The 11,144-nt window shown below is 35.2% G+C and overlaps 1 protein-coding gene across 1 annotated transcript in view; it reads right to left on the reverse strand.

The window, feature by feature from the left end:
• Window positions 1–6,105: 6,105 nt before the first annotated feature.
• The window catches only part of Smp_034090 (hypothetical protein), a 7,717-nt gene continuing 2,678 nt past the window's right edge, over window positions 6,106–11,144 (reverse strand). The window contains exons 3-4 of the mRNA XM_018793741.1: window positions 8,525–10,169; window positions 6,106–7,003 (exon numbers count right to left, since the gene is read on the reverse strand). Coding sequence (XP_018648223.1) covers window positions 6,279–7,003; window positions 8,525–10,169 — 2,370 coding nt within the window. The 3' untranslated portion in view covers window positions 6,106–6,278. The remainder of the gene's footprint in view (window positions 7,004–8,524; window positions 10,170–11,144) is intronic.

The following is an 11,144-nucleotide window of genomic DNA, read 5'->3' on the forward strand; positions in this document are numbered from 1 at the left end:
CACCTCCCGTCACAACAAGATTCTGCCGTAATTAAACCTTTTAACTTTCTGTTTAACTTAGATTCTCTAGCTCAAATAGTTCAACATACTTTTAGACATACAATTCTGATCACCTAACTTTTTCTTTAATAAATGTGCTCTTATAGTAAGAGCAGTGAATAGAAAAAAAGATCATGTGGTATTGCAGTAGTTTATTTAACTTAAGGATCAGATTATTACTGACATCTAGTTATTTTTCTAAATCATATATAAAGTAACTAATCACCCACTTCATATGCTATCATATTATCTATTACACATGGTATATATCACGCATCTTGATTGAATTATAATCAGTAAGTCAGTAGAATAAAATCAGTTACTCTTAATTATTGGTTTACTTCTTTTTAGATCTAAAAGTCTGGTCGTATTAATACTGATGATGAATATTGCTAAAGAGATTACAAATACTTTTTGTACTTGTAAATAACCTTCACTAATCAGCATAAATACAAATCATTATCCAACCTGGAACTTAGTAATTTTTAGTTTATAATACAACATAGTACCAGCTAGACAATCACTAGAGATCAAGGGGCACTGAGCGAGTTTTTTCCATTGTAGATCACTGAATTGATATCCTACGGTATATATTTCTAACTTTAAAAGATTTGCTACATTTCAAGACCATCATCTATTCACTTTGGGAACAACTATTTCACTCCCGACACGGTTATTTATGCTTGAGATAGTAATCTAACCAGGGTTATTATTCTAAAACATTTTCGGAATATTTAAAGGTAGTTGCATTGTTCGCACGTACTTCTTAAAAAAATGTTAAATAAGGAGGTTAAGGAAATCGTCAATTAACTTGAAATTGGAAATAAGCAGACAGACAATTAACTACCAGTAATATGAAGAAGCCCATATTTCATAACTTCACTGCTAGAAGCTATAAAAGTAGGTTTTATATATATTAAACACCGAGGTCAGTAATAGATAAATAACCACATGTAAAAGGATTCACCACAAAAAACTGAATCATTTACTGGATTTTCGCTCAGCGTATGCAGACTCTTACAAATCCAGTTTAACCTCTACAGAGCGGAATGTTGTATGTTAATATATTTATGAAAATATGTATCACCAACCATTCTACTCCAAATATTGGTTAGATACGATATATCCCAACATTATCTACATAAATAAATGAAAAAAATTTTAATGATGTGGTATATTAGCGAATTCTGAACAGATCGTATACTATCGCAGAACCTCGCTTCAGATAAGATGGAATTATGAACGGAGTATTGTTAATAATTAAAGTATTCACCCAACCAGAGCCAACCACCCTTCATATACTTCTTTTAATAAGTCCGGTAACTTACGAATATACGAGTTGTGTGAAATATTATCCAGTTTCTTCTCAAAACAAATCATGGGCTTTTAATCATCTTACTCTGTATAACTGGTGGGATAAGAGCTAAGAAGCGTATATTCGTATCTGAATCGGACAGTAGAACAATAACACCACGGATTACCACAATTACTTCTTGTAACTGTTATTGGTAGCCTCAGCAGAATCGTTATAAAGTCAAAGGTTATTAGTAGATAGATATTTCTAATACTGATGTTATTTTCTACATCTGAAGATGTAAACAATGACTTTATTTGTAAAAAAAAGTTTAAGCAAATGTGTATTTGAAGCTAATTATTATCGTCGACTCATGTTAAACGCAAATAGTGGGAGTTTGGTCTTCTAGGGAATAATGTGAAAAGATACTGGATAGCAACCGACTGTACATCGCTCTGTGGATATGAAAGTAAAAATATTAATTGACTCCAAATGTTTGGTAACAAGTGTCTTCGAAGTATTAGTCACCCATGATGGGATAACTGGATAGACAGTGTTGAAATTAGGCATGGAGTGCTAGTGAGAAATGAATAATCGACTAATAGGGAACTGGAATTTTGTCAACTGAGGTGGGCAGTACTTGTGTTACAAATATCTTAACATTGCCCTGATATGACGGAATGAAAAGTCAAATTTATGTTCTTTTACTCGTTATGATTTTTGTCCAACATTACCTCTGTTTTAATTCAATGTGACAATTACTCAGTGTATCATTCGGTTTCATTTTCCCGTATGACATACGATACTCTTGTATTAAACTAACATGAACTACGCTTAGTACAACATGTAGCATATAATTTGTTATAGCTTTAAATGTTTTTTTTCAAATATGCGATTTCATTCTAATTATTAATCAAAATGGGTGTACTTTCGACTACGGTCATACTCGTGTTTTGGGGCTAATAAACCTTCATTTATACCAGTCTTTGTTTTCTTAATTTCGCGTCTTGGGAATAGCGGTGGTCCCTCATTTTTACGAGCATAAGTAATAAGTAATTTCGACATAACAATCAGCGACGACCAGATATAACGATTGGTGACGCAGTCATGACAGTCGACCACCAGTCATAACATGCCCACCTCGAATTTCAGTCCTAGCTGGAGTAGAGTTAAGTTGAAAAATGCATCAGCGGCCAAACTAAGACACAGAATCAGTCTATGAAGCTATCACTTGAGCAGTGTTGGGAAGAGAAGACAATTTGTTTGACCTCCCTGAGATGGCCGCGATCGATGGTTGGAGATAACAAATGGGATAGCTTAGAACCGACCTCAGAGGCTCAGGCGGATTTACGCTTTATCCTACTCTGGATTTAGATTTTCAGTATTCCTTCAACCATCAGTCACTTATTAACTACATTTTAAATGTTTTGTTTTTCCCTCTATTTTTGATTTTAAAGTTATTTAGACACCATAGCTACTCACCTGGGTAATTTGATTCCCGTATGCTGATGCGGTATGAAATCTTAAGCTAAAGTTCATGTGTTAGGTTCTATGTTGATCATGATTGAGAAAAATTTATGTTGCAAATAATGACACTAAACCTAGTCGCCTTCACTACACTATTGACGATTCTTATTTCCACTTGCATTTAAGTATATCTTCAGTTTGCATGCTACTTTTACATCGTATCCATAAGTTTTTATAAGTTTTGAAATGACACGAAAGCAGTGATGATATCTAGTGATCAATATAAACAGGCCTAGTTCACACAGTTCTTTGTTTACTTTGGAATACAAGATTCGACCAACCATATAACTATCATATAGATTAATTCAATTCCACTGGTTAACTTCTGCTAAACTGAGTGATTACTAGAACCTTGTCGGCATTCCTTTTGCTTGTCTGTCTATCTACTTGTAATCTCATTTCATTATTTGTCTAACCTATCAACATTTGAGATACTCTGATCACCACACACGTCCCAGTAAACTGCACTTAAATGTAGGTTAGATCCGTCTAATGTAATTCTGGATTTATTTCATTACACCACAACTCTGTGTTATTACAATTTAAACACAATCACTGGAAACTATCGTACCAGTGTCATTTCACTTCTAATAGTTATTAGTGCAAATCCCAGTATTGTTTCAATTATACCACAACGACGGAAAAGTCTAATACTGTTGTTGATCCAATGCTAATACTACTTTAACCAAATGTACAGTCAATTCCGTTCGGATTCCATTTATTAGTGTACGCGTTAATAGGTCTACTTATTTAAATATACATTTAGTAGTGCTATTCAAATTCTCATTCAATCTATGTGTAATCGGTCGCTGAATTAAAGGATATAAACACGGCATTGAACTGCTACACCAGGAACACTAGGCCGATCTTTCTGATACCATCAGGGCACATAAATACAAATTTTGTAAGTAGGGGAACTAATGAGAACTAGATTATTAGTGGAAAATAGTACCCATTCTACATTCTAAGCAACTAAAGATGCTCTACTGTAATTGTAAACGATTGTGTAATCCCTATAGAAACATGATTTACGTTTGACCATCCAAATTTCAATAGAGTGTTGCAGAATTATGTCCAAGGAAAAAGAATATAGAGTGTATATCATGCTAGCACATAAGATCATAACGCCCTTTGTTACAAAGATAGTCATTAATCTACTCTACCTAACTGTATAGGATAGTAGTTAAAATGTGAACATCTGTAACCGTTAGCTTTGGTGACACGGATGATACACATTCACTCAGCATTTTCTGTGTAATACATCCAGTCACTTAAACTGCATTATATAATTAACCATGAATAAAGAGTATGAAACCTTGTTGAATGGACTAAATCATCAGCAAATATTAGTTTTGAAAAAATTAAGAGCATGGGATTAATCATACTGAAATAGCTATTCTTATTATCACTAACCTTCTAAAAATACTTACATTTTGAAACAGTTAGATCGGTTATATTTGTTAGTTATAGAAGTCTAATCTTATGATATTGTGAATTTTGCTTATAAATCAAGTTACCGATTAATGTAAAGTTCAACTAAGATTAGTTTTCTCAAAACCTGACTATTAATCAGCATAAATATGTTAAAGCCGTTGTATTCAGACATAGTTTGGGGTTCATTTTTGCTGCATTATAGGCCCTCACCTTTCGTTTTTGTATTCTTCTTCATATCACTCTGTACTGGGTTTTTGTTCAGTTATAACAACTTATCTGTCATATAGACAAATGATGGACAGCTTTTAATTCATCATAAACAATTAGTAGTGTACTATAGTGAAATACCTTAGGTTTACTTTGAACAGTTGCTACAGTAACTACAACCGACCTCGCCTGACTTGGCAGCTGTAGCGCGGGGGAAAATGCTCGGCCGACAAACAAAAACACGTAGGTCGCTCTACAGTTCGTTTTGTTCCATTGTACGACAGTGAATCGTCACCTTTGAGATTAGAGGATACTTGTAAGTTACTAAAACTTTTTCATAGGTTCCTTAGAAGCATTGCTAAATTATGTTTGGACCAACGAGTGAGCGATGCTGTCAGATGCAGTGTACTTGTCAAGGTAAGTGAATCAATTATCGAAGTAGTGATTCTTCATTGACTGAGTTGGTTAAGATATATACTAGGTACACCTAACCACCACTTACTTCGATATTTCCTGATGTGGAAGTAAGTTGAAGGGGGACAAATCAAGAGTTGTCATCAGCACATGAGGTCAGTGATTTTGGAATTGAGCTATGTACGTAGGTGTAGACTATCTGATTGAGGTATGCGCGATTATCGAAACCAATGATTGGTGATGTGGTGATATGGTTTATGATCGGTCGTAATGACACAGATATATTGGTCCTGTCTTCCCTTATATCTTTAGTTTCAAAATTATTTCCTGCTTTCAATCCCGTGAATTTATTCGTTTAGAATCGTAATATTTGGTTGATTTATGTACTACCTGAGTTACTGCTTCTACCACACTGGCATTTTATGGAAATCCTGAACCAATCTACATTAGACCACTATTGAAAGCCAAATCCTTTCCGTTACCATTAATACCGTTACTATCTCTACTACTCTGGTACTCATCTTTATAATTTCATTTCGCTGTGATGATGTGGCGTGGCAAATTGGGTTTATCCACATGCGTTCCAGGTTCTACTTTGCATATAACTGACTTACTGACAACAGTAAGCATAACGTAATTAGTAAGTAATGGTAAACTAAGCATCATAAAGGCAAACGAGTATAATCAGACAGTTTAGAGTATACTATTTATTACAGTAAGTTTCCCAATAGTTTATATTCATAGATGAAGGTGCCAGATGACAAGAATTACGACGAAAACTTAAAGTTTGGAGTGAGAACACTGACATTTCATATTACGGAAGCTTTTAATACTACTGTCATAACTATGTCAACCAGTTAGGCAAATATATTACAACTCAATGGCTCTAAACCTTTTTTAAATTAAGGTGAAATTCAAATCTATTAAAAAAATAACTACAGCTGATAAAGCAAAGAAGTGGGTTGTAAAATCAAAACAGTTTCTACTTAAATGAGGTATGGATAGTGGAAAATATATCATGTACGACGCAGAATACATTTTACATATGGGTAATATTAAATGGAAGATAAATAAAATAAGATATTACAAGAATACTGACTGAGAATTTTAAATCTGGAGATAAAGGCACTTGCATAAAATATAAACGATCAACTTAACACACATTAAAATATATAAAAGTTAACTCTTGGAAGTACAAAATAAATGCAACAGTAGGAATAACTGTGAAAAAGATGAACTGGTGGATCTGATGAACTGATACATGATACAATGATTTATTTTGCATATTGCACTGACCAATATACAATTTTAAAAAATGCAATTATGAACTAACTTATCTTTTATCACATGAGGAATCTGTTGTTTAGTCACTATCCCATGACCAGTTGGAGCTTTCAGGAAAGTTACCGCAAATATAAGAGAATTTGTTTTGTTCACAGTTTTCTTGTTTCGAATAATTAGTTAAAAAAGTGATGGGATTTACAGACTGAACAATGTGTGTCCAGTTAGCCAATACAACTGCTGTTGGTGAAAGGTATTGTCCCAGGGTTTGAGCGATTGCAGCTGGCAGAAAATAATTTGGTTTTTGAGAATCGAATAATGCAACCGTTTTGTCCGAGCTATTACAAGCCTGAGGATGATGAAACCATATCCCAGATGTTACATGTTTAGTTTGATCCGGTCTACCGGCTAAAACCAACAATGTTGTTAATCCATTCTTATTTGTATAGTTTAAGCTTCCATTATAGCTTGAATCATTTACGGATGAGGAAAGTGGATGGTCGTTTGATTTAACATTATTAGCGTTCTGAACGTTAGCTTCTCGAGACAATGATAACTTGTTTTCATCCAATCTATTCAAAAGGTGTGTGGCACAAACAAGACCACGAAAACCAAGAACTTTAGGACATAGATTAAACGTTAGCTCAATATCTTCAGAAGGATGTTGTCCAATGGGATTTAACTCATCGATGTCTGACATCTGAACCGGTTTCCATCGAAGCCATTGGCAGGAAAACGTATCAAAACAATAGTGTGTAGCCTCCAAATCACGAGAGCAAGTCCCCATAGGAAACAAATAAGTCTTATCTAAAACAGAAATATGTTAATAAAACATGACACTTTTAGAGCTACCTATAACATATCGTAGATGAAAAAATTAGAGGAAACCAGTGAGTTTGGGTAGCCCTTCTAAACCTCAGTATCTAGAATCATACAGTGAAATGATTGCATGTCCCCGCTTCCTCAGAGATCTCTTCTTTCGGGCTTTTAGAATGCCAACAAACCCCAATGATATGTTTCTTCAACAGACAATTCGAGTAAAGTACAGATTATTGGCATGAAACGGGTGCGATAAAGGTCAAGTGTTTGGTTGGTGAAAATGGGTATAACAAAATCCCAATCTGAACGAAAATTAGTTTGCTTCATGAAAGTCGATTTTTCTTCTACATATTTTACACAATCTGTAACAGACATAACAAAAGCTAATATTCGATATACGACTAGTAGTGTGGTGTGGTCTACTTATACCCATATAAGTAGTATATGGTGATGGTTAGACATAGAATTTATTTTGGTAGAAGACCGGTAAGGAAAGAATAAGAATGAAGCGCAATCGGTACGAAAATGCATGAAAAATGAAATCAGAGAAGGACTGATATTTGTACGATGAACAGTTAAGATTGAGACAATTGATTGTTATTTTGCAAATTAACTGTTGGCTGTATGGTTATCAGGATTTAGTGAGATAGTCTGTAATTTGTGCCTAAATACATTTGATTGTCCCCAGTCGTGTTCTTGTTCACTACAGTAGAAGTACAACCTGATATTTATCACACCCATAAAATAAACTGTTTTGAAGATCAGTACATTATTCAAAGTAACGGAACATTCCATTTGATAAACCTCTCCAAAAAGAACTGTCAGGTCCCTGACCAATATCTTGCCTCTATCTTTGGTGAGCGGTTTAGGGATTTTGGACTCCAGAAGATGAAGTCACGTCTGAATATCCGCTTTTTTTAAGTAGATTGGTAGTGGCTGGTCAAAGAGGTGGGGGAAGTATGACCAAAATTGTTAAGACAATTACCCGATGTTTGAAGTTTTCTTGCATATTGTTAAGCAGAAAACCGTCCACCTTATTTTTTTATCAAACACCAAGCCATTTGTAACCTGTGGTTCAGATGAACTGGAACAGGTACCAGGAGTAACCAAACCCAGCTAATGCGTTCAACCTGACAGGATTCTGTGAAAAGATTCGAGTAAGAACCCACTCGATAAACCTTTCCCAAATAAACAATAAACGGTTTCAGTACTATGGAGATTATTATCTGATCTCACATGATCTATTCGGTAGAAGCTTTCGAAACTTGAAATGAACGTGAATGTTCATGTAAGCGTCACAAATCAGCAAAACTAATGTTGAAGGTCGATAACAACATGACAGGAAAGAAGACAAATATCCTTCGGGTGTATTTGAACATATTTTTAGTGGAGAGAAAACTTTTATTTAGCCGTATTTTTTAAAACATACACTAGTAATAGGTGACGGGAATCTAGATAAACTATCCCTAATGAACAGAAATAATACTTAATAATAATCAAAGAACTTACCACTAAAGTTGCCTTGCAGAGAACAACTGATAGCTAGCAAACGGTACATTCTGATGAGGAAAGGTGGATTAGGTAGATTTTCTACAAATAATGCATCTCCATCAGGTCGCGGACGAAATCGAAAGAACTGTGACCGAAGTGCTGAAGTTTGATGAAGCCCGTGACGTGGGCGTCTGGAATTACTCGACGAAACTGTCTCAATATTAGCATATACCCAGTCGTCAGGTGGGATAGAATTTAACTGTTCAATAGGTGTAAATAACATCATCCCATTCTGGTTCCTAGATAAACAATAAGGTTCCATCCCATACCAGTTCCAAGTGCTCAGATCAAATCGAAATGCACACAACCATGCGACCTCTTGTATAGAAGAAAGATAGTACATGTAAAGACCGCTGGACAATGTAGTTACACCGATGCGTCTAGATCGGAAGCAGAAGGAATTGATAGTACCATTTCTGTTGTTCGTGGGAGAAAGAAGCAAACGAGGGATGAGTTTTGCACGACAAGAAGCCAAACACCAAGCAAAGCCATTTAATGTTGCATTGTTTGGATCAAAACACATAACAAACAAACTAGTTTGATAAGAACCAGATCCGCACGTTACTGGACAGAAGTAAATACGATGATCTATGTCGCCAACACCAGAGGAGTCCAGATCGAGTTCCCGTAAACAATTATCAGGTATGGGATAGTTATGATACGCTCCATTGTGAAGATTGAAAAGCCAAAATTCTAATGAGTTGCTAGAACGACTTGGAGCTAACCCAAGTAAACACAGAGATTCGGCTCTAGGCTTTAATAGCAAAAGCTGGAGTTGAGAAGCTAACGGAGACTTGCAAAAGATTCCTCCATTTGGAATACTTCTGAAAAATACCTCCATATCTTCATATGTCAGCTTCCCAAACCACTTCAACTCAGAATGTTGGTTGCGCCAATAATCTAATAACTTTTTTTGACCATCTAGTGAAAGAAGACCGGGACGGATGCATTGCAAAAAGCACTGGATAGTATTTTCTGTATAAAACTCAGTTGGTTTCAATATCTGTAACCAGCTAAGAACAATATTTAAAATTATATCTTCATCTGGTATGCAGATGACACTTTTCGACAAATAACTTATAGCCAAATTAATAAGATGCTGTAAGTTTGAATCTGAAAGACAGGGTCTGAGGATAAAATGAGGGTATTTTATAGTGTATTCAGAGAACAGTTTGTTAACACAACCATTTTCACGGTGGGACACTTTCGCAAACTCTTTTAATATTACTGAGAATATATCGCAGCTATGTGATTCATGAAGTTGAATGGATTTCGGTTGAAATAACTCGTTCATGATATGAGATATTCTCTGCACACAAGTTTGAATAAGTTTGGGCATTTGAAAGTAATCTGCTGCATCAGCCAAATCCAAAGCTTCTAAAATTTTCAACGTCTCTGGACAAGAATTGTTTAATCCACTGCTATGGTTGTTTAAAGAATCATCCCGAATAGTTAATTCAGGTCGCAGAAACTGAACAACCATAGCCAACTGGTGAGCAGTGAAATTAGGAAAACTAAACTGGCTTGTTTTGCTTTCAGTCATCCCGCTTTCAAAAGCAGCATAAAAATATAGACTAGATTTAGTTAATACATCACGAGGTACCTGAAATGAACAGAAAACTATTTATTGAGCAACTAACGGGATCGAACTGATCTAAAGAGTACAACTGACTTAAAAGAATAATCTGTTTATGTACAACATTCGACAGCCCCTAGTTGAACCGGCGCTAAACTTATTTTCAATCATCTAACCCCAGAAAAAACTACTGAACTGTGATTTAATGTTTACAGTTCGTAAAACAGGAATCAGTTCGGTGAGATCTAGCTACTCATCTTTTTGCTTATAAGTAAAGCTATATGAGTAGACGTTTTCCACGTATGAGAACGTACACTGCTTTTCATAGATAAGTACACCGTTTAAATTAAGTCATAGATAATTAAAAAAAAGCTCGGAATATTTTATGCAAAAATTTCACTCTAAAAAAAACTTTCTGACTCTAACGTTAGAAACCTTTTGTAACACTTGGTAAACAGTTCAATAACTACACAGATAATGTACTTATGCTTTTCGTCACATGAAAGTTTGGAACGATATCCTAATCACTTAGTATTGGTTTGTTTGAATCTTCCCATTGATGTTTTAGGACTGCAACTGGTCAGTCTCTAATTGGCATATGTGCATACTGCCTCGATATAGCCCAAATTCACAAGCATGGTAAGCAAAGATGGATAGTGGCTAGCATGCTTGTGGATTTATGTTATCGCCCAGCCATCTCGCACATTATCTAAAACAAACATCATAAGAATCCGTTCAGTGGTTTCGGAGATACAACGATTTTCATAGAACGGCTGGTCGGATTGAGATGATTCTTGTTTTATATTAACGCCCACGCTCTCGCAAATAATCTAAAACAAACATCATAAAAATCCGTTCAGTGGTTTCGGAGATACAACGATTTTCATAGAACGGCTGGTCGGATTGAGATGATTCTTGTTTTATATTAACGCCCACGCTCTCGCAAATAATATAAAACAAACATCATACAAATCCGTTCAGTGGTTTCGGAGATACAACGAT

The sequence above is a fragment of the Schistosoma mansoni genome, chromosome 1, assembly GCF_000237925.1.
Source record: "Schistosoma mansoni strain Puerto Rico chromosome 1, complete genome".
NCBI lineage: Eukaryota > Metazoa > Platyhelminthes > Trematoda > Strigeidida > Schistosomatidae > Schistosoma > Schistosoma mansoni.